The 26,097-nt window shown below is 29.5% G+C and overlaps 1 protein-coding gene across 13 annotated transcripts in view; it reads right to left on the reverse strand.

Annotated features, from left to right (window-relative positions):
• LOC105839163 (traf2 and NCK-interacting protein kinase) overlaps positions 1-26,097 on the reverse strand; it is a 113,807-nt gene that overhangs the window by 6,452 nt on the left and 81,258 nt on the right. For 11 of the 13 annotated variants that reach the window (XM_012685270.3, XM_012685268.3, XM_012685274.3 and 8 more), the window contains 4 exons: positions 14,347-14,560; positions 6,286-6,506; positions 5,873-6,190; positions 1,294-1,593 (listed from right to left, as the gene is read on the reverse strand). In XM_012685270.3, the coding sequence (XP_012540724.1) occupies positions 1,294-1,593; positions 5,873-6,190; positions 6,286-6,506; positions 14,347-14,560 (1,053 nt within the window). The remainder of the gene's footprint in view (positions 1-1,293; positions 1,594-5,872; positions 6,191-6,285; positions 6,507-14,346; positions 14,561-26,097) is intronic. The other 2 variants (XM_012685272.3, XM_012685279.3) reach the window with 1 other exon arrangement.

The following is a 26,097-nucleotide window of genomic DNA, read 5'->3' on the forward strand; positions in this document are numbered from 1 at the left end:
CTTTAAATTCCTTAAAAAATAAAATCCTTCAAAAATAATACTTAAAGAATTTAATGCTAAATAATATTTCCAAAAATTTCAGTTATCTTAATAGTTTCACATTAGTACACGGAAATATAGAAGAAACTACGAATTATATTAGTTTTTTCAATGTTTCCGCCATATTGGAAGCGACATATTGGATTCACTTTTTAAGATACAAACTAATATGGTCAAACGTTTCTAAGTGATTAATGAGCATTAGTAAATCGAATTACGTTTGACTAGAAAAAATCGTAAAAAATGGGGATTTCCAAAATTTTAAACCAAAAAAATCATGATTTTTTATTAAAAAAAGCTCAAAACTTGATATATGAGACTTGTTTTTAAATTTTTCTCAGCGGCATTTAAAAGAGCACACTTAAAAACCTCAAGAAAAGTACTTTTGGATAAAACGTTTGTCCATTTTATACAGTCTACAATATCTACATCGTCAAAGTTTACAAAAACTCTTGTGCATTTGAGCGTTAAAGGGTTAATCGTTTGCGTCACGGTGAGTTAGAGTGACTTACCAAGGTCTCTACAGTTTTTAATTATTTTAATAATTTTTTAACCTTTTAAAGTCAGTTTTTTGCTTTTTGATAGTTCGGGACACCTTAAAGTATGTATGTTTAAAAATATATATATAACCACAAAATTGTATTTATTTACTTGCTGTAAATAAACAAATACCAAAAATTTAATGTTCTTTTTAAAGAAATTTATTTTCTCTAAGAAAAGAACGCCAATTTCTACAAAACTTTTTGAGGTCGCTGATTATGAATCCGTCGTCAGATTTTCAAAAATAGCAAATGCAATATAACGCACACAATATTAAAAATTTAACCAATTTCCATAAAACTTTAGTATCTAGGAGTTTTTTGAGGTGCTGATTATGAATAGGTTATCAGAATTTCAAAATTTAAAATGATGGATTCAATATGTCGGACATAAAATTAAAAATTCAACTGATTTCCGTAAAACTTAGTACCTAGTAGTTGTGTCATATTAAATCCGTCATTTTGCAAATCTAACAACGAATTCGTAATCAGCATCCAGAAAAACCTAGATACTAAGTTTCACAGGATTTGATTTAATCTTTAGTATTACGTCCGCCATATTGGTCCTTATTTAGTTTCATAATCAGCGAGCCAAAAACCTCTGGATACAGAGTTTTAGCAATATTGGTAAGCAAGAATAATTCGTGGCTCAAGGGGTTAAGAGATTAATATTCTAATTAATTATCAAAATATGCATACTCAAAATTACACATACCTTATCATTACGTTCACAGAGGAACTTGAGTCGTTGAGCCTTCTTGTGCATAAAAACACCATCAAGATGACCGCTCTCTACGCTCCTAATCTCGATCGCTTTGTTACCCCAACCCATGATTTGTCCCGTACCAATATACGCAACACTTGTAGGCATTTCGCCCCACTGAAGTACCATCGTCTTCGATACTCTGCCGTAAGTATTTACGTATACGCCCTCATTGTCGTAGCAGAGTAGCAACTGCATACCGTTACTATTCGGTAATGCTACTATACAGTGCGGGCAAATGGGACCCTGAGTCTATAATTCAACAACATATAATACATATAACAGCTTTCAAAACAATTAAAAAATACATACAGATAAAAAAGATAAATAAATAGATGTTATTCACTGATCAAGTTGAGTAATTTAAATTGGAAATATTGTTAAAGAACATTGTCTGATTTAAATACATAAAATTTTATAAGTAATATATATCTTCCAAATTTTTTTATTGCTATGAAATTTGAAATATTATCAAAAAAATTTGGATTAAAATATTTAAAATTTTAAAAATAATTACATTATTGTTTTAACATAGTCAAAATTTTCTCGCATTTCATAAAACATTATGATACCCTTTAAAAATTTAAAAAAAATTTATGCAAATCACATAATACTTTTTTTTCGTAAACACTCTTTAGTTTCTTGTACAAAATTTACAAAATTTTATAAGAAATATTTATAAAAAATAAATTTTTACAAACGGTTAATGCTATTAAAAAATAGTACTAATTAAAAAAAAAATTTAACTGAGAAAACCTTAAAAATAATTTTTTTTCTTTAATTTTTATTCAATGTTTTATCAGCCTGCAGCGTTTCAGAATAAGAAATATTGAAAAAATATATTTTTAATATCACAATTTAAGAACAAACTATCGAGACATTTAAATATATAATTTTATTCACCTTTATAATTTTATAATTTACATAATGTTGATCAAAAACGTCAATGGGCTGCACTCTCTAAGAATTATAACATATTTTAACCTGTAGAGACCATTAAATGTTTAATCGGCGACCCCAAAAACCTATAGCACCATGTGAATCATATGAAAACAGTAAGCACAAAAAACCAAGATTTATATAAATAAGAGAATATATATTTACGTTACGGTATTATGATTTATCTTAATAAGATAACTCATTAACTCTACAAAAAAAAAAAAAAAAACATGTCAATAAACCACGTAACTTAACTAATCAATCAAATGGATTGTCTCTATGTCGCTTCTCTCTTCTCTAGAATTCTAGTACTATCTGATTATTTCACGTAATTTGGCAATAATCTATAGATGGTAATGAGCAGTCCAGTAGTATATAGTCAAACTCCTGAACGCATATGTAATGAATTCTATTACGAAATAAATTAAACGCGCATGAATAGGATAGAGTAGAGAGCGGAACGCCTTACTTGATGCCGTACATATAGCGCGCTCGGGCCTAAGCTACTATTTCATTGTCAAGTTAGATATCATACACACTGTATATCGTATTCCATTTAATTGTGGATAAGTTGTAGCCGTGTATAACAACCTGCGTTGATTTGTGTTTCCTAAAAGCAGCTAATATTTATTTATTTTTATTTATTTAGCTTTGTTTGTCTTTCCAAAAAAGTTAACGCTTTTGTATTTCTCGTAATATTTTAGGCTAATAAAATTATAAAACTGGAACACTACTGGAAAATCCACTGTAACGCGAAACGTCGAACGGATTTGTTCGACAAGTATTTTAATAATTATAAATATTTTGACCCCGTGTTATCTATTGTTGGTATTGGCGAATAGCACGAGCAGTAAAACGATTGTAGGCATGACTCCTGTACGAACCGGACGAAAACTTATCTACTCTCTTCATGTTCTTTCGCTGTATAGAATATATATTATTTAAAGATTCTATTCGGAGCAAACAAGTTTTTGTTCAATTCACAGAAGTAACCCTCGCTACACTAACTACGTTTATGACCTGATTTACGCCGAATAACGAAGTTACAACTGATGTTAGATACTGTGTTAGATACTATTGTATACGGTACGCTGCTTCACGACAAAATTATTACATCAATGTAGTAACTTAGATCGTTTGGTGATAAGATTACTACATCGACGTAAAAAGAACGTGTAAATAGCCGCAATTTAACAATGACGATACTATCAACCATAAAAATTAAACATTTTAACTTTATTGTTTTGTAGAGTTGGTTATTTCAGTTTCCAATGTACAGAAGACAAAGAAAATAATTATTTCAACTTAATCAAAATAAGATAAACGTAATCAAGTAAACGCAACTCACATTAAATAGAGTTATAACATTAACATTATTAAGTCAAAGTTACAAGTCGTGTAAACATAGTCACCGTCTTACTGCTCGTGTTGTTTGCCAACGCCAGCAACACGATAACATGACACCAGAATATTTGACATAACGATAGTTATTAAAATACCGTTCGTCGACACGATGTCGTTATGAGTGCATTTTTATTCTAGTATTTATCAAATTTTACAATGGCAATAGTGATATGTTCAGAAGCACCGTTAGCTTTTTTTAAGAAAAAAAAAATAATGGTACACTATATAATAAGAGCGGAAGTCGGGTTTTTCTGCACGAGTACAAGAAGTGGATGCATGATGCCGAAGACGAATGTGTTTATTTGCACTCTCTACAAATAAATTATCCATTTTTAGTTTTTACTTCCATCAGTGTATACTTAACTAAACTCCTACTTTCTACTACTAGACAGTAGTTTGTCATTCCAAAAAATTATGGTATTTAAAATATACAGGGTGCGGCGCCAAAATCTGGACAAAATTCAATTTGAATTTCCCGCCGTTCTGTACCATTTGTAATGGTCACGATCAGCGTCCAAAAAAGCTTGACGCGTGTACTAAACAGTCATAATCTCGAAACAGTCGCAATGTTGAAACCAAGTGCGGAGTATAACCGAAGAGCTGCGATCAAGTGTTCGCGTTGGGCGCTCAGCGACAGAAATTATTCGGTTCTTGGGAATCGATTGTGTATGATGTCGTCGCGAAGTCCAATGTATGTTTTGCAACACCGGCGAATGTTTACGTGCTAATTGTGATGTCATGCCACCGCATTTCTTTAACAAAGGGGAAAATGTGACAAAAGAAGTTTATTTGCATGTTCTGACAAATGTAGTGAAGCCATGGATGGAAAACCGTCTGTTTTCCTGTGTCGTCTAGAAAGCCATGTTTTCCAGCAGGACGGTGCGCCCGCCCACACAAGTCATTTGGTTCAAAATTGGTTGTCGGACAACGTCGACATATTTTGGTCCAAAGAATTCTGGCCTCCCAACAGCCCAGATTTAAATCCTTTGGACTTCTATGTATGGATTGAAAGGGTGATTGAAAGGGTCACCAACAAGATCAGACATCCAAATGCATTATGGAGAGCCGCTATTGAAGCGGCATTCGCCGATATGGACCGTGACACATTGAAATATTGAGTAAATGTGTTCTTTACGACCTTACAATTTAGTATTTAAAAAAAGGGGGGAGGTAAACTTTTCCGTTTTTGCAATAAAAATTATGTTTGAAAAAAATCTTTAATTTGTCCGGATTTTGGCGCCACACCCTGTATATACGAGAAATAAAATTATACACACTAAAACGCAACTTATTTTAAAATGCATAATTTTGCATAATTTCAAATAAATTTCTTGCATAATCCATCATTTTTAATGATAAACTCTATCCTGTGCTTAATTATTATTTTTAACGTCTTTAAATTTATTTTAATAATTAATCTAAAAATAAAAAACCTGACAAGTTATTTTAATAGTTTTCGTAATTTAATCTAAAAATTGCAACTCGTTATTTTGACAGATTTTGTTGTTCTAAATGTTAAAAGACACAAATCGTTGTTGCATAGATGCACATTCGAACACAGTTTACTATAGCTAAATGAAATACGATATACAGTGGTTGTACCCTTAATAAGATAATAACCCAAATAGACCCAAGCGCGCTATAAACATGGCATCAAGTAAAGCGTTGTTTTCTCCACGTTGTCCTATATATCCGCACATCGAACCAAATCTTTCGTTAAACAAAGTACAGAGTATTTTGCTCGCATAGAATTGTAAATAAAATAAATTTTTTCATTATGATTTAAAAAATTTACAAATTTTAATGATCTCTGTAAGCTAAACTGTAATTCCTAGAAAGTTTTAGCATTAATACTTTTCATCAGCGCTACATAAAATTTTAAGTATTTAGATTTTAACAATCCCGTATACAACCATATGAAAAATTGTTTCCCAATGGATTTCATTTATCTTCTGTAATTTTATATTTTATGTGACACTTATATATATGTAAATATTGTTTAAATTTAATATTCATTGATGTATTGCTAAATATTGTAAACCGCACATATTCCTTATTCATACATCACTAATTAATAATTGAAAATTATTAAAAAGTATGTATCTAATTTTTCAAACTACGAAATTGGACAATAAATCACATCGCATACATCTACTTATAGATAAGAATCTACTAAAAATTTTCTTACATGTTTTGGTAGATATATATCATAAACCGTAGCAGAATCCAGATCGACTGCGTGAAATCCGTCAGCACTACCATAAATAACCTTTAATCTGGAATTTTCCTCAACTGTAAGATCAACCAACAAGGGTCTGTGCGCAAGCTCGCCAAAAGACTTAAAAGCCATAAATTTGTGGTATGGCTTCGGTGCCCAAGCGTAAATTTCAATGGAATCTTTCAGCGCAATTACGAGAAACTTTATTCTTTCGTACTTCACTATTTTGAAGTGCACCGCGCCCTGCAGATCACCCACATTGATCCAACCGTTACGTCGCTCGACTTGCTGCAAATAAACAAATAAAATATCGACATTAAAATGCAAAGGACACACATACATGTAAAAAAAATTCTTTTGATATATATAAAACAAAAACTTACATCACTGTGACCATCCGTCCGAAGAATTTTGCTCTTCAACCAAGAAAGATAATAAACGCGGACTCTATTTTTCTTACCGCTGATCGTAACCAGAATATTTTGACCCTCAAGGACTTCCATTTGTTGAAAACGTCTTCTACTGATAAGTTGATAAACCTTACCCTGTCCACTTCTGTCCAATAACATTAAACCGTTCTCGGTTCCAATTAATAGATTTACACCTAAAATAATAAGAACCTTAAAATAATAAGAACCCGTTACATTCAATAATTTGGTATTTACAATTTTTTGAATCTTGTTTTCAATTATGTCACTTTAAGAGATTTTTACTTAGTTTCAGTTCAAAATTAAAAAAGTCTGAACAAAAATAAAAAATTTTATTATACACACATATATATAATATATCGAATTAAACAGATAAGTACCATTGAATATCTATTTTGACCCGATCTAACGAAATCTACTTATATCTAGATATATGTTCTACCTCATTAGATTTAAGGACCTGTGATTGTAGAGATAAATTAATTCAATCTGATCACATACAAGAAAATCTTAACCAGTAAAAAGGATAAAAGTTTCTCATATGCGCGCGCACCCCCCCCCCCCACACACATACCAACCCTAATCCCTCCAACTAGGGTCATTCATGTCCCCTCATTTCTGATCGTCGTTATCTCCAAAGAAATATTTGTTATAAAATTGTTATAGAAAATATTTAAACAAATTTCCAAATTTTTTAATATTGATTTTTAGTCAAAAGAATAAAGAGATTGTAAACATTCCCGTGAATTTTTTTGAAGCTATTAACATAGTAAAAACCGCACTGAAATACTCTAGTTGAAAGGATTTAGTTGCAAAAAAACATTGAAAAGATTAAGGTTAATATGCATATATATATATATATACATATATATATAATTTTGTATAAAATTATACAAAATTATGTATAAAATATGTCCTTATAAATTTTTCATAATCATATGTAATTATATATACTGTAAGTTTTTTAAAATTTACGCTAAAATTTCCCAAGACGATCATCTATATTCACAATCTAGTATCATTTAATTTCTGCGAGTAGACTGCTAACACGATCACCTAAGCCAAAGTCACCTAAAAAATTAAGTTTTTAGTATTTTGATATGGCTGTAGAGCAGAAGAAAGGTAAAAACCAATCATATTAAAAACTTAGTAAGCGCTCCATAATTCTTTAATATAATTGATTGTTTTTAGTTCTTTTTCTTTTCCATAGCCATGGCTCTGTGGCAAAATTTTAAACCATGTTCTACTGGACCGCGCCATTTGTAAACTAATGCCGAATTAAGAGACAAGAACAACATTATAGTAACAGCACTTAGGATAAGATCCATTTAATGCTACAAACGTATCAAAGCACTTTTTTAATTAATCAATTCGTAAAATTCTTTGTTCCAATTGGTCAATAAAATGTAGATTACTTAATAATTAAACACCTACCTAAAATTACTCAAAAATACTCGGTTGTGGATATATATAATTATATTTGAAGAATTAGATTTATTCCGGACGATTGAAAGAAGTACCAAGTAATTTTCATCGATAAAGTTGGAAAAGAAAAAGTTCGACCAATAGCTTTGTCTTCCTGTGTTGGGAAAATAATGAAATGCCTTGTAAACGAGCGACTTATCTGGTAATTAGAAAAAAAAAAGATATTATCCCCTATGCAAAACGGTTTTAGGAGACGCAGATTGTGTGCGAAAAATTTAGTTCAACTATTTTCAGATCTTAAGAGCTCCATGATAGTTGGTTTACTCCCTTGCTGCATTCTTGGGTATCGCACCGGCATATGATAACGTGAACTTGGACATTCTCTTACAAAAATTAAAAAGCATTGGATGTCCGCCAGGTATTATGATCTTTATGCTAAATTGGCTTGTACCTCATGAAACAGATTTTGTTATAAATAGCCAAAAACATGTTAAGAGATATGTCGGCAGAGGACTCCCACAAGGAGCAATTCTTAGCCCCATTTTGTATGCATTATACACTAACGAAATTACAAAGGGCGTAGCAACCAATATCAATGTGTTACAATTTGGAGATGATATCGCGATATACACTAGAACAGTAGTTCGAAAAAAAATAATAGAATCTTACTAGAAGTGGCAGTTAATAAAGTCAGAAAGAACCTTGAAATGCTAGGTTTATTGCTAGAATGAAAAAAAAACTAATTTAGTAGAATTCTCAATAACCGGATTTGATAGAAATCAGTACATCAAGATCAAGGGTATTAAGATCGCGAATCAACGTTCGGCAAAATTCTTGGGTGTATGATTTGATAATCACTTCTCCTTTAGCAGACATATAACAGAAATTAGAGATAAGGTTGATAAAGCTAATTTCTCTATTGCGATATCTTGGCGGCGTATCAAAAGGTATAAAAGTCAATACCTCACTTGCGTTATATAAAAGTTTAGTACGTTCTATTATGGATTATGGTTCTTTTGTTTATGCTCCAAATAATTATAACTTACAGCTAAAATTAGAAAGAGGGCAATTTCTTGGACTTAGAACAGCATTAGGATATCGTAACAGCACTCCTAACAATGTTATTATGGCGGAGTCAAAAATAATGTATATCAGAAACAGATCACTTATGTTAACAAAAAATTTTTGTATTAAGACTTTTAAATAAGGAGAAAACACGATTAGGAATAGTCTATGTTTACTTAGGAAAAGAGAGATGTATGCAAATTACAGAAATTCGGGTACTAGCAGACTTGTAATTAAAACGGTATAAAACTATACTATGGTAAATAGAAAGAAAGTGGGTTTACCGTTAAATACGTTTCAACTATGGAACATTATAAACAAATTACCGATAGAATAGATTACGATGAGATTGGTGAAAGAATTAAGATGTTAAAACCCAACAAGATTCTGAGTAACAGTAATGATATTAAAAGTTATAATTCCCAAGATATTAATTTAATTAGAGAAATCCAACATAAATATAAACTGTCAGAAAACTCCTTGATTGTATACTCTGATGGATTGAGCGGTGACCAATACACTTCTGTAGGTTCCAGTCTGATTTTTCGAAGAGCACGGTGAAGACTATAGTACAAGTCTACTGAAACAATGTTCTATATTCTCTGCGGAAGTGTTTGCTATTAAGACTGCTATAGAGTGAGCTATGAATAAATGTACAGATAGAGATGTGATAATTTTTTCGGATTGTAAATTGGTTTTACAGGTTCTTAAGAACAATAGATTATATGCATATCAAAATAAGTATATATTAAAAATAAAGAGCAATAATATTAGAATATAAGGTCAATGAATGAGCTAATGTAGGTGTTACATATATGATTAATCATTATTAATACGCACGTGCAAGAGGAGAATAATATAAATATAAATATATATAAATAAAAGAATTGCGAAATGTTTCGATTCTACTTAGTTATTTTCAGTCGCGTACAATAAAATTAATAATTAGCAGCAGGGTGTTGCATGTCAAACGTTGGGAACGAGTTATACAAACCGAAAATAACAAAAAATAATAAATACGCTCAAAAACAAAAGAAATAATTATACAACAAAAGATCCAAATTAAAATGTCTGTTACAATGTGTTAAATCTTTATTAAAATAAGCGCAATCGGGAAAAAAATTTTTTCTTTGTTAAAAAATTCTTATTAATACATATATTCGAAAGTCCACTCTCTTCGACTTCAATATACTGTTTCTTGGGTAGGTGGAAATGTTGTCAAAAATGGCCATTAATAATTGTTTAAAACGTCAACCGGAATAAAATTATGTAGAAAAAAACGTTCCCACCATCTATGTTCAATCTGTTGTCCAATTAAGAAATAATTTTTGCCTCCCCCTTTGCCAAAAAATGGTAATCTGTGAATTCATTAAAGATTTGAAAAATCATAACAAACACATAGATCTTGACAACATAATAAAAATAAAAAACGCTGTTATTCCACAATTTCAAAAATACCTCAATAAACGACCAACATGTAATGCAATTGACAACCGCATTATGCAGTTGCATAAACTGCAGAGTTTACTAAAAATGTCGCGGACATCATTTTTACAAGAGCTGATAAGGGCCATGTTACAGTGACACTTAACAAAGAGGCATATATCAAAAAAATGGAAGAAATGAGTGACGTAAATACCTACATAGTGGTTAAAAAAGACCCTAGTTCAACTTTAGAGAGGAAACCTTAACAAAATCTTAAAAAGTTGGCTGAATAAGGATTACATCTCTAAGAGTTGCTATTATCAATTACACTCAAGTGATTCGATCTTACATAAGGCCTATGGCCTACCAAAAATTCATAAACCTGACATCCCACTAAGAATTATTGTTTCCTCAATTAATACTTTTCTATATCCGAGAGCGAATTTTTTTACACAAAAGTATACCACAAGATAATAAGCTACCAAAGAACAGCTTTGAAATATATGGAGCACTTTCGGGAAAAAAGATCCCTGCATCGCACATTTTGTTATCACTCGACGCAGTCTCTATTTACGAACATCCCTCAAGATCTTGTAATACTGAGTATAAAGAAAAGATGGAAATACATAAAAAAAAATATTAACATTCCGCTACAAGATTTTATCTCAGTGTTAAAATTTATTTTGAAATCTACTTATTTCACATTCAACAACAAAATTTACAAATAAACATTCGGCACGATGGGGTCACTATTATCTCCCATAATTGCTGATTTAGTTTTGCAAGACCTTGAGAAAAAAGCGTTGAATATGATTAATGTAGATTTACCATTTTATTATAGATACGTAGTTGACATTGTTTTATGTGCTCCATCCAATAAAACTAAGACTATCTTAGATACTTTTAGCAGTTTCCACGAAAGATTCCAATTTACTATCGAAATAGAACACGATCATAATATCAGTTTTCTTGATTTGTTGCTGACTGTTAAGAATAACACAATCTTCATTGACTGGTTCCAAAAAAAAAACTAGAAGAGAAAAAAGAGTTCGAGCAGATATCTCTTTTTATTCACAACACCCTTTATGCCAAAAAATTGGAACAATTTACAGTCTGGTTGACAGAGCATTAATTCTGTCACATCCTATATTTCAACAAAAGAATCTGAAATACTACATTAAAATTTTAAAAGAAAACGGATATCCACTAGACCTAATCTTTAAAGAAATTAATCGAAGAATTAATAAACTTATTGATTGTAGACTGCAACCACTACAAGCAAAAAAGACACTAACGTTGGACAACAGTGATGAGGAACATAAAGAAGATGAAAACTCAATTAATAACTGTAACGCCAATTCACTCATATGGCGACATCTATTGCCCGTGTACTTTTTCGTAGTTTTTGTAGCGCGACCTACTCCCGGTTCTTGTCTCGATGCTTAGTCTTGTGAAATCTCTCTCGGTAAAAGCACGTAACAAATAAATATCAATTTCTTTTGCAAACGCGAGTATCTTTATTAAAGTAATCTCATAACCCAAGCCTATTTCCCACAATAACAAAAAATTCTTTGTGTTGCCCTACATAAAAAACATTTCAGAAATTGCCTTATCTGTGATTGACAAAAATCTCTTTACTGTTGGCTACAGAGTGGTTAATAAACTGAACGCAGTGGTCAAAGTACAAAAAGAAAAAACGGATCATTTCTTAAAAAACAATATTGTATATAAAATATATTGTAATGATTGCGATGCTTCATACGTCGGACAAACTAAAAACGAGAATAAAAGAACATGCCAACAATTTTATATTAAAACCATCAAGACACTCAGTGATCACTAAGCATATTTCTGACACAGGCCATAACATTTGACTGAGATAACATTAAAATTCTTGATTACAAACCTAATTATCAAAAAAGATTAATCTCAGAAATGGTTCATATAAAAAAACAAAAAAAAATTCACAAAATGACACTGAGTTTCTCGATTCTGCCTATTCGTATTTACGTCACAGCCTTACGGGTATAAACAAAAAATATATTTAATGCCTCGTTCGTTTCGAAGGTTCACTTTTTTTTTACTACTGTCTCTTGCACATAACGGCACATAATGTCTCTCACATAACGGCATAATTTTATAAGATTTCATACTCAGTTTTCTACTTCACTCAAGCCATATGTAAGTTTTTCCGCCACTTTGATTTTACATTAGTGATTTCAAAAAATTTAACCGAGCAAATTTAACTAATAGTTATAATTTGCTCGGTTTTCTTGTTTATACAGTTACTTCCACATTTATGCCTTATCATAAAACTAAATTTCTATAACATAACAGTTTTTCGCTCACTAGCGAAAAATACGTTGTTTTAATCTATCTTGACGTATCTGAGCAATTAGACACACGTAAGTGTTTCTTATACAAGTTTTTTACTATTTCAATTCAACTTTAAACCATAAACTGATTTTAGTTTTTTTATCTACATTAGAGTTTTTTTTCTACATAATTTTATCCCGGTTGACGTTCTAAACAATTATTATAGGCCGTTCTTGACAACATTTCCACCTACCCAAGAAACAGTATATTGAAGTCGAAGACAGTGGACTTTCGAATATATTAATAAAAATTTTTTAACAAAAAAATTTGTTTCTCTCCGACTGCGCTTATTTTAATAAAGATTTGACACATTGTAACAGACGTTTTAATTTGGATCCTTTGTTGTATAATTATTTCTTTTGTTTTAGAGCGTATTTATTATTTTTTGTTATTTTCGGTTTGTATAACTCTCGTTCCCAACGTTTAACATGCAACACCGTACTGCTAATTATTAATTTTATTGTACGCGACTAAAAATGACTAAGTGGAGTCGAAACGTTTCGCAATCCTTCTATTTATATATATTTAGATTTTTATATTTTTATTCTCCTCTTTTTTTCATTATTCTCCTCTCACATGCGTATTAATAAAGATTAATCATATATAACACCTATATTAGCTCATTCATTGACCTTGTATTCTAATATTATTGCTTAGCACGACCGAACGGTGTCACATTTAATTTAAAAATAAAAAGATTACACTCTAGGTTTAAAGAATTAATAAATAAAAAAAGATGATATTTATTTGGATCCCATCACATCGAGATCTGACTAGCAATGAACTTGCGGACATGCTGGCTAAACAAGGCGCGGAAGAAGCTTCATCACAAATAGAGATCCCTATAAGATACTTGAGATTTTACAAAGAGGAATCATGGTCCCTCTCTCAGGAAAAAATTAATAATAAATTTAGAAATAAAGAAATTATTTATTATAACAATTACTATAATAAAGATAGTAAAAAGCCATGGTTTAGTTCTTCAAACGCTGAGAAATATTTCATTACATTAACCAAGAGATTACGAGCTAATCGTTATAATTTGAACGCCTCGGTAGCAAGAAAGGACTATATACCGGATTCAAGATACGAATGTGGAGCAGAGTCGGAAGATTTCGATCACCAAGCTACTTATTTTATTTTTTTGTGATTTTTTCAACGCAATATTTTTTGCACTTACAAATTTAAAAATTCTTTTCTACAAACTAAACGTATAAGTACCAACTTAAACAAATAGATTTTATGTCAAAAATTAAAAAAAAAATAGAGAAAGCATTTTTTAAAACCTACTCTTATTCCAATATAGCATTATTAACATGTGTCAATATGTGTTTCATACAAAAAGTTTGCAATCTGTTTGTACAAAACAAAAATGCAATATTGATGTATTATATTACAGTAGTAGTATGTAGTATAAGTAAGAACTAATGTTTTGTAAATCACATGTGTTGTTATAAAACTGGCAACTTTAGCATTCCTTAAATGCTGAGATTCCTAACTTTATTTCAATTTGATTATAATAAGACTTTTCCATCACATCATAGTTATAATATGTAAAAATAATTTTTTCTTGAAACTTCAATTACAAATTTTGCAAAATTGTGAAAAAAAAATTTCGAAACAAAATTCGTACTTAGCATTTAAAAAACTATAGCAAAAGATCAATCTCATTCTGATATTAAAGTATTTTTTCTTGTTAAACTATACAATACTACATATACTCACCCCATAACGCGGCGCAAAGGATCTCGCTGTTAAACCGCTTCTTGTATTTACGTATCTCTGGTGTGTCAGATGCTAAATCATGACTGGTGGGAGTTACGTTAACGTTCACATGGGACTCTCTCCTGGCTGGACCGGCTCCAAAACCAAAAGTCAGAAAAGATCGCTGTTTCTGTTGAAGCGCAAACGGAGGAGGTGATTTCACCGCTTGTCGATACTGCAACAGATATGACTTTGCCGTTTGAGAAAACTCCAGATGAAGCACGTGTCGCAAAACGCAGGCAAACTTTACTACTTTGCAAAGAGATGCTCTAAAAGAATTTCTCATCAACCACATCAAACACAATCAACAGAAGATACAAGTCGCAAAAACGCGCGTTTCTCCTTTCTTCCTATTAATAATAGTATGTAAAAAAAAGCATGCAGCGTATTAAAGGAAGAAAAGAAGAAATCAAAAAAGAACAAATCAGGCAAGTTAAATATGCGATATTTACATAGCATTCATACATACAAATATCATCTCAATCGCAAAAATTAAAGCTTTTTTTTTACAGAATAACACAAAAATAAAAATAAACATTGCATGCATTGAAAAAAAAATATTAACTAAATTTTTCAACTAAATTAAAGAGAGAGAGTCCATAAGGCCAGTTTTTAGCCCCATCTAAAAATTTTATTCTAAATTAAAATAAACATTTTATTATTGTAAGAATTATTGAAATCAGGTAATTTTAGTTAACACTTTTATATCTTATTTTCTAATAACCAACATTTAGTTTACATTTTATTAAGTTTTTAGGGTCATTGATTATAACAATGATAAGATAAGCGTGGTGTAGCAAATAACCGAATGATCCGTTACACCAAAGGTCCTGGATTCGATTCCGGCCAAAATCAAATTGTGTTTGTTATACGCTCGTTCTCCTCTTCGACGGAATAGTAGGTCATCAAGAATATTCCATAGTTCAAAATCTTTTTATCTTAACGGTTGTACGGAAGTATATCTGTATACAAATTACGTATGCACTATAGGTATACCATAAAAAAACCCAGGGAAATCCAGATTATAGATACTATTGAATGAATAAATGATTATAGCACTTAGACTATAGTGCTATTGAGTGAATATAGTACTTAGACTATAGTGTTATTGAATGAATGAGTAATTATAGCAGTAATGCTAACAGATGAAACTATCAGTCCTTATATGCCACCTAGATCTAAAAAGTTTTTGTATGACTTTCGCTAAAGATTAAGAGAAAAAGAATAAAATAAAAAAGTGGGTAAAATAATGTATTGCTAATTTCTCTAAACTAATAACATTTAACGAGCCATGTTGAATTTATTATGCCATCTCGCGACACACATACGATAATGAATACAAAATTACCAACATTTCGTCGTTTTCACGAACCTAATCTAACCTTAACTAATCGATCCATTCGTGTTACTCAAAAACATCAGATGGCGACATATCAAGATCGCGTAAAAGAAATCGATCACGTGGTAATATGATTAAGTAATAAAACCAAAAATGAATACCAAATATCGTCATAATACCCGAAAGTGACAGCAAATTCACATCTTCAGAGATTGTCCAAGTTGTGAAAGACTACAAAAAATATTTTGCTACAAAAATAAAAATAAAATATTTGAATATATACAATAAAAATAAATATTACTAAATTAAAAAATTTTTTTATTACAAAACTATTTAAAGTTTATAATTTACAGAGAACATTTCCTCTGTTCCCCACAAATTCCCTGTCTTTCTTTCTGAACCGGTTCTCGTCTTTGTTACTTTCAACTTGTAACAAAAAATAGTATGTGTAACTCGTGCGGTTTGACCATTGTTCACTTCGACTCGTGCATCCACTCTCTGCACACATGAACAAACCGGTTTTCCAAACTTGATACACATTCTGTTACACACTATTGTTACATTTATATTCATTAATCTGATTCTTTGTTAATTATTCTTTATTTTTATGATATCAAAAAATATAAGTTTAATATATTATAAATTTTTTGTTAAATAAAAAGTATACTTTTGACTTAATTCTTCGTGGTTATCTGAGATCCAGTAAACCCCCAAAAATTTGGTGCTCTGTATCTGAGTCATTATTTAAAAATTAGACTTTTTGTTCTCATGTTAAAATCAAATTTTCATATTCGTTACCAGACGGTACTTTAAAACAATATTTCAAGTTTATTCAGTATTTTGTTTTTATCAAAATAATGAAAATTGTTAATACGGCAAGAAGATGGGCTGGACTATTATATCCAAGTGTGATCAGCACAGAATTTTTTGGAAGTGTGATCACGAAAGATTAATTTAACTCTTTTCATTATCCTACCTCATAGGGAGATAAGATGATAAACTTAACACATTCTCAAAAAATTTAAATTTTGTCAAATTCTAATTTATCTAACAATTTATAATCCTTCGCATACATACTGAGTGGTTATCACCATAACTAAAAATTTTAGCGCTCTGTATCTTTTAAGTAACTTAATGAATAGAAAAAAAAAACTCAAAAACTGCAAAAACTAATTTTTTTAATGGCAAAATAATTTTATGTAAAGTTTCTTAAATTTTAATATCCAAAGTATGTCAATACTTTCTATAAATATTAAAGTTAATCCATGAATTTTTTCAGAATTTTAGCATAAATATTTAAAAAAATACCACTGTTTGAAAATTGTCATGAGTGGCTACCACTCAGTGTGTATGCAAAGGTTAAAAAATAAGTAATGATATATCCACACAAACTTGCATAAACGCATAAGCATATGCATAAAAAATTCGATTGGTCTATTTTCTTATGTAAGTGCTTGTAGACCAATCAATTTTCTTATGTATATGCTTATGCGCTTATGCAAGTTTGTGTGGATATACCATAAGTGTGTATGCAAAGTGTGTAATTTTTACAATAGATAGCGTACTTGTCCCTATTAGTGTGCCTTTAAGCAAACTTCTTCAGTATTCAATTTATTATTAAAGATTACAGAGTTTTAATTTTATGTTTATTTTACTGTTAATATATAATTAATATCGATTTTTTAATTATTTCTTTGACTAAAATATTTTTTATAAGTAAAAAAAGTTAATATTTTATATTGCTTTAATAAAAATTTGAAAGTTTTTTTGTCCCAATTAGTGTGCCCTTCCAAGGAGTAATGAGCATATTAATGTGCTCCTAATTAATATGCATGTCCATATTTATGCATGTGTCCCCGATTAATGTCTGAATAAAGTTATGTTCCCGGCAAAAGAGATCCCGACAACGATTCCGAATAAAGTATCCTAATAACCCAAGGCACAACAATTCTCTCATATATAACAGTCTTTATCAATACCTACCTAAATTATTTTTATTTTTTCACTTGCATTCTCGCATTACAATATTTATCTGTGTTTATTTTTCAGTTTGCACTTTTACGTTGTAATATTCATATTTTTTAGTCGATGTAAAGTTTGAAAAAAGTTATATTAAACTTGAAATGTTTTTCATCAATCATAATAATTATTTCAGATATCAAATCATTATTTATTTATTTTAACATTGTTGCTCGCTTTTTTTTAAATTTTCTTTGTTAGAAAAACTTTTTAACTTTTTTCTTAAGTTTTTGTAGTAAAATTTTATAATTGATACTAAATTTTGTATCTTGTAAATAATTAAAAACAACTTAAAAGTTGTACCTTTTATTTTAATAGTACCTCTTACTAATTTTATTTTAAACAATATTTTGTAATATCTTTTAAAAATAATTGCACTTTATAAAAATATATTTTATGTATCAATATCCAAAAACGCATTATATTAAATTCAAAAAAATAATTAAAATGTTGCATACACGCATACATACACATGTAAATGTAAAAAGATAATATGTAAGTAACACAAATAATAGTGTTGATGATAAAAATGGGACTAATTAATTATAGGATAAATAGGCGTCAAATATTGTTCATTTAAGCAAAAATCAATAATTCTCACAATAAAATGTTTCTAGTAGTTTAGAATACAATTTTCAGATAGGGTCGGAAACCAGCCTTATAAGCTTTCCTCCTTTCAGCCCAAGCATTTATATTTATATTCAACTAAAATATATAAAATACATAAACTTCACTTTAAGTATTTATGTATTCAATTTACATAAAATATTTGAACTATAAAACACTTGAACTAAAAAAAATTTAATCAGATTGAAAAATTTAGTCAAATTGATTTTTCTGTGTGTACAATCTATATGTATATCAAAGGGATACATTCGGTAAGAGTTAAGCAGACTCAAAACTAGCCATCAATATGTTTAATAGCGCTACTACTATTAACTTGTTTTTATCGAATTCTCGAATAACCCTCAAAATAGAATTAAACATCCGTGAAACATAATCCTTCCAGCCGCATGTCGTCGCATCGCACATTTTATTCGGATGAGAAACAAAATCCAAAGGAAAGATCAGAAAGAAGAGAGAGACGTGAAAACAAAAAACAACGGTGATCACGGCAACGGGTTAAGAATTTTACTGTGATAACACCAAGAATTAAATATATATTATATCCCCAAAAAACTAATCAAAAAGAGGATAAGATAAGAATATGATCTACGCGTATATATACACAAAACTAGCATTCATTCTCACGCGGTTATACATAATGAAAAAAAATTAATATTCAAGAGCAAAATAACACGCGTATCCTCGTGCTCCTGTGTCCCTATTCCCACTCCTCACTTAAAAAAGCGAGGAGGAGGAAGAGAGAGGGTCGAAAGTTTTCTTTTAAGTGGATGAATAGATACTTACATTGTAATTAGTATTGGGATTGGAATGGTCAGTAGAGGGCCCTGCCCTTCGAGTTAGAGCTCCCGCGTGTCCCACAACACACAACATAATAATCCTGAATTAGTCACGTTGACAACCGCTTCATTAACGTTTAATAGAGAACACACGTAAAAACAGATATTGCGTGGCCCTATTATCCTACCAATTGTAACATGTAATCGTATAATCATGTTTTTGTAATTTTTTGTAATTCTATATACAAGTTCTATGATAGAAAAATATTAACCCTTTAACGTTCAAATGCACAAAATTTTTTCGTAAACTTTGACAAACGGACAAACTTTTTATGCAAAAGTACTTATCTAGACTATCTAGAGAATTTCAAAAGTGCTCTTTTAAATCCGTGACTTTGACTTTATGTCAAAATTATCGATTCTTACCGCGTGAAAGTGGACGATTATTGAGAATCTTTTTTATCTGTATTTTTTATTTTTTTGTATTTTTTCATTTTTTAAATAATTTAAATAATTTTTTAGAATTATATTTTTTAGTTTTTATAAATTTTTTTTCTTTGTCTCTTCTTCCTTGAATCTAATAATTATTTTCGAAAAACGTCTAACAAAAATATAAATTTCAATGTTTACAGAGTTTTCTTGTTCTTACTGTACATGTTTTTGTTGAATAATATTTCTATGAACTAACTGACTCAGTTTCGTGTTCTTTCATATTCTTAAAGTAAAGTGAGAATAAGAAAATTATATAAACATTGCAAGTCATATATTTGTAAAACATGTTTTAAAAATATTTATCAGATTCAATTAATTTTTTAAATTAATTTTTTAAATAAAAAGTAAAAATTAATTACTTTTTCAATTAATTTTTTTAAGTAAAAAATAAAAATATGAAAAATATTTCAATTTTAAAAAGTAAATAAATATAAAAAAATACTAAACAATTTTAAAAAACAAAACAAAAAAGATTTTCAATAATCGTCCACCTCCAAGCGGGGAGAATAGGTAACACTAACATGAAGTCATCGGCAAAAAACAATTTAGAAGTCGGTTATAGGTGCGTTCGGGGAGACGCTATTAGCGCTATCAGCATCAGTTTATCCTTGTTCTACTTTAAATGAGTAATGAAGATGGACTGATGCTGGTAGCGCTAATAGCGTCTCCCCGAATGCACCCTATGTCATCAGTTTCACTTCTAATTATTTCTTGAATTAGATGTACGTATACACACACACACACACACACTCGCACACAGTATACGTAGTTGCTTTTATATCCCCAGTCATATTAGTACACGGAAATATAAAAAAAAACTACGAATTATATTTTTCTCGGTGTTTCCGCCAATCCTAACCGTCATATTGAATTTCACTTTTTAAGTTACAAACTAATAAGGTCAAACGTTTCTAAACAATTAATGAGCATTAGTAAATCGAATTATGATTGAATAAAAAAAATTGTAAAAAATGAGGATTTCCAAAATTTCTAACATTTAGGCAGCCATATGAGATTCGCTATGCTAAAAAAAAATTTTGCGTTGCACAACCTTCAAGTACAACTAAAAAGTACACCTTTTATGCAGTTTTGATCGCAATTCAAACCCGTTACGATAAAGAAAATTCACTTTAAAATAAATTTTACACAAAAAATTGTCTTTAAAAAGAAAACTCAAAAACTCGATGTTCTCAACTTATTTTTCAATTTTTCTTAGCAGCATTCGAAAGAGCACACTCAAAACCCCTTAAAAAAAGTACTCTTGGATAAAAAGTTTGTCCATTTTATAGTCTACGCCGCCAAAGTTTATGAAAAAATCTTGTGCATTTGAGCATTAAAAGGTTAATAAAATTTTAATAAGATTTGATGATATTTTATTAAATTTTATTAAATTTATTTTAGAATTTAATAAATTATATAGCCAGTAATTTTATCAAAATTTCAGTAAAAATTAATTAATTTTCGTTGCAATTTTAAAAATTTATTACAATGTTTTTTTTAATTCAATGTTGTTAATTTATCATCACAAACCCAATTCACTAACACTATTTAGTATATCCTATTATTGTGTAGCTACTTTATACTAATAGATAAATAGAAAAGATACATATGTGTATACACACACACACACAACACACGCACACACGCGCGCGCGCGCACACACACACACACACACACACACACACACACACACACAAATCAACAAATAAAAAATTCAAACCTTTGCAATACTTTATATAAACAAAGTAATATTAAAAAATATAAATTTTTTTTCTATATTTCATACATTATTTTATTTTAATGTTAATATACATATTAGTTATAAACATAATTTTAAATAAAATTATTTGAACAATTTTCTCTTCATATAAAAAATTATAGTTACAAAATCATTTAGAGTCTAAATTTTAAAACAATAAACATTACATATAACATCACATTTCCTTGATATCTTATTAATGTATACATGAATCTGTCGCGTCTGATGTTATTTTTGTCTTAAACTCTTTAAAGAACTATCATTTGGCTTATTTATCAGTATATGCAATATTGCGGATATAATTATATTTTTACTGTTCATCAAATCTTCCACAAGAATAAATGTCATGTACATATACGATCAAGCCGACAGTTTGCAATATTAAAAAGCCACTCGATACTATGATGTACAATAATCTAATTATTGCAAAGTATCTACAATTTTTCATTACAATTTCATCAAAAACTTATTACAAGTTCAATAAAATGTCGTTAGTTCATCAACAAAGTATATGTGATTTTTCACTGCAATTTTATCAAAAATGTATAACTTCAATAAAATGCCGTTAAGGGAGAAGAGCCTTATGTAAAAGTCAAAAAGATTTTTGTTTTGTACATCAACAATACTTAACTATAGAATATACTAGTAAAATTCTAGAACTAGATTTAAAAGTTGAAGAACGTTTCAATCGGTTTTAGTGCGTTCCGCTCGGCGGCAGACGCAAGTATACAAGTCGCCGTATAGGACCGCTTCTCAGTTCCTTTGTATAATAGCTTGGAAAGAAATATATTCAAAGAGGGAGGATACATATTTATGTAAATTTAACGGATATGGACCTAGTATCACGGAATAATATAAAACAGCTGTAAGTTTGCAAAAAGTACGACTTTTCTGTATTAAAAATTTTAAACGCGTTTTTCTCAAAATGAGAAATTTTGAGCGCCGGGAAGTGTAACGGGGAGTTACACTCAAAAAGTTTTCAATCAATTAACTTCTCCTTTCATACACACATTTTTTGACATCTTCCTCACAACATGAACCTATCCGTTTATAAATATTTTTGTTATAAATAAAATTGTTTTTAGCATTATTTGTTAAGAAAAAAATTATCTTTAATGTCATTATTTTTGCCATTTTGTACACTCACTCGCAAAAAACATGCTATTTAATTTTTCTCAAATTTTTTCATATCTTTTAATAACGACAACTTCGCGAAAAATTATCGTATCGAGATGAATTAAAGCTCAAATTAAAGCTTAAATTTTCCTCTTAAAAGCCATATAAATCGTAATTGATTATGTTACAATAAACGTTTTACAAAATAGCGGACGTCAAAGAGTGTTTAAAAATGGGAAAAAAATTTTTTTTTATTATTGCGTAGCTCAAGGGAGTCAGTCCTTGGTTTAAAAATGTATGAGTTTTTAAGCTTATTCATTTTTTAACAAATCCATCTTTGGAACATTTTTCTACGATTTTTTTTAACAAAACTACATTGTTTTGAAAAATATATTACAAAAACGACAACTTTTTCATTAAAAATCAGCAATTTATAAACAAATTGTCATTACAAAACTTTAAAAAAAAAAACAAAAAAAAAACACTTCGAAGTTAAAAAATTTGTTTCTCTTGAAAGTAAACGATCCAATTTAAATATCGTGTAAGTGTGTACATGTGTGCATTCTGCTCTTAGCATTAACCAGGATCAACGACGTGTATATGACAAAAATCTGATCCCATGTGTGCGCGAGCGTGCATATATGTGTGTTTAATAATGTGTATTAACTTCTCTTGCATCTAACAATTTTCATATTCGTTGAGGCATACTGTTAATTAAATTTCTTATTTTTTCTTGTCTCAAATTGTCCCATTCTTCTTACAAAGCGTTGTGGAGTGCTGCTAATGTTTGAGCATTGTATTTTCTAATTCTGTTTTAGGATATCCCGTACGTGCTCTGTAGGATTCACATCCGGACTTATAACAGACAACATTATAAAAAAGTTGTCGTTTTTGTAACATTTTCTTCAAAACGATATACCTCTGTTTAAAAAAAATCATAGAAAAATGTTCCAAAGATGGATTTGTTCGGAAATAAATAAGATTAAAAACTCATACGTTTTTAAATTAAGAAACTGATTCCTTTGAGCTGCGCAATAATTAAAAAAAAATTTTCCCCATTTTTTAAACACTATCTTCAACGTCCGCCATTTTGTAAAACGTTGTAACTCAATTATATTTATATGGTTTTCAAGAGGAAAGTTCAGGCTTTAATTTGAGCTTTGATTCATCTCGATACAAATTTTGGCGGAATATTCGCCATTAAAAAATATTTAAAAATTTAAGAAAAATTAGGTGGCCCGTTTTTTTGCGAGTGTACTTTTTAATTTGTATTTAAGTTCGTGTTGAACGTATATTTATAAATCAACGGTTTCTTTTTCATTTTTTATTTGTGATGAATGTGGCAGCCTCTATATTCTCCGATGCGTTTCGCGGGGAAGTGGACAAATAGAACATTATTTAAACAATTTCAAGTTTATCACAATAAAAAAATATATTTTAGTACTTGCAATAAAACGTATTTAAAATTTCAAAATAATTCATTACATTCCTCAGGAAAAATGCGTAAATTTTTGGCTGTTTACATAAGACTCCCTTAATTCATCATTATATATTTACAATTTTTGCAGCAATTTTATCAAAAATTTATTATTATATTATAAAATATAATTTCAATAAAACTTTCTTATTTTTTCATTAAATAATTAAAGTATTAACAATTTTTCATTAAAATTTTATTACATTTGTATCAAATTCTCATTAAAGTGTTTTTCAATAAACACAAAAAATAATTTTCTTAGCAAAATATACTTAAAATTTCATTGTATATTTGTTAAAATTTTTCATCAAATTTAATAAAACAATAAATTCATCAAAATTTCATTAAAATCTACCTATCAAGAATCTTCCAATTCCAAATGCATTATTTACAATTTTCATGTCTTTTTTTACACGTAGATGAAAAACGGATAACACTTTCGCATATACGCAACTTGTATATTTGTATACTGCGACATAATCGATATCCAGAAAACACGTCAAAAATAAAAAAAAACGGAAAAGAGCTCTACACAACTCAAAAAACTTTGTTCCACAAAAAAAAAATACAAAACTATGAAATACAAAAAACATGTTGGAAAAAAAAACAAGAGCATCTATAACTTTTACAATAATAAATCGGGTGTATACTGCACAAGACATTGAAAATTTCTTGTGAAGATTTCTTTAAAATTGTCCCCAACCTGAACTCAGAGGACGCAAATAAAGAAACAGAAAATAATTCGGAGAACGATATTTCTAGACCATTACTAAACTAGTGGTAACTCTCTCTCTCTCTCTCTCTCTCTCTCTCTCTCTCTCTCTCTCTCTCTCTCTCTCTCTCTCCCCCCCCCTTAAATTTCTGTTATCAAAGTATACGATGACTTCAAATCGAATTTAAATAGTTTCCTCTAAAATTTCTGCTAATGTCAAACACAGGCCTTTTCCGTTTCGTGCCTATGGCCGTGTATAATAAACGCAAGACAATCGTTTTGCACGACTTCTATTAACAGACAATAATATATTTCTGTCTGTGCTCATAAAAAGAAAACAAAGAACAAATACAAAATAAATAAATACCGTCAAGATAGATCTATTTGTCAATTACTAAAATTCACAACAAAAAGTGAGAATGCAGAACCTAAAAAGAACGGAACAACAAGACTGATACGTATAACGATATAATAGTCAACAAAATGCACTTTTTGGCTATCATAGACATTTAACAAGACATTGGCACAAAGCATATAAGCCGCCCTCTGTGCAAACCCTCAAACTTAAACAAACAGATATAAAGTAAATCGAAAAAACTCAGAAGTTTCCTGCTTAAAACGAAGTAATGTGGGAAAGTTGTCTTCTGATCTCAGAATAAAACTCTTCAAAATACTTTTCTATGAGTTAATATTTTCCGTTCTGGCAAAATAGAAGTTTTAAAATTTGAGTAAAAATAATATTAAAATATTAAGAATATTCAAAAACAATTCCATTTATGTCGATTACAATTTCTATGTTTATTATGGTTAGTTTTTGCTTGCTTGTACATCTAAAAGTAACAAAGTTGCAAAAAGTAACAAATTTGTAACCATAATAGATGATTATAAACTGAAAAATAAATTACAAATAAGAATTTTAGTACAGTGAAAGTGTGTGCTAGAGTTACACTAACCCAGTGTGCAACAATAAGTTGAAAATCGGTATTTTTCAAAAAACTTAAAATGTAAGTAGAAGTGATTAATTGTATTATTTGTGATTCGTATCATAAACGTATATTATAAAAAGTGATTTAAGTTTAATTTTATTGTATTTTTGTTGTCATAGAAAGAAAAAAAGAACAACTAAGCAGTTATTAACGTTAGCGCCGTCTTTATACAGAACATTTAAATAAAATGGTAAGTCTTTTTAATAAAAAAATAATATAAATACTTCTTAAACTATATTTCTTAAAAACATTGATGTAATTTTACTGTTTTTTTTTTAAATAAAAAAACAAAGTCGACGTTGCTTGGCCACACGCAAAAAAATTAATTTGATGTGCAGATTTATGAACAATTTGTGAACATTTCTTTTGTAAACATCATAAACAATACTTTTTAACTAATAAACAAGTT

This window comes from Monomorium pharaonis, chromosome 5 (genome assembly GCF_013373865.1).
Source record: "Monomorium pharaonis isolate MP-MQ-018 chromosome 5, ASM1337386v2, whole genome shotgun sequence".
NCBI lineage: Eukaryota > Metazoa > Arthropoda > Insecta > Hymenoptera > Formicidae > Monomorium > Monomorium pharaonis.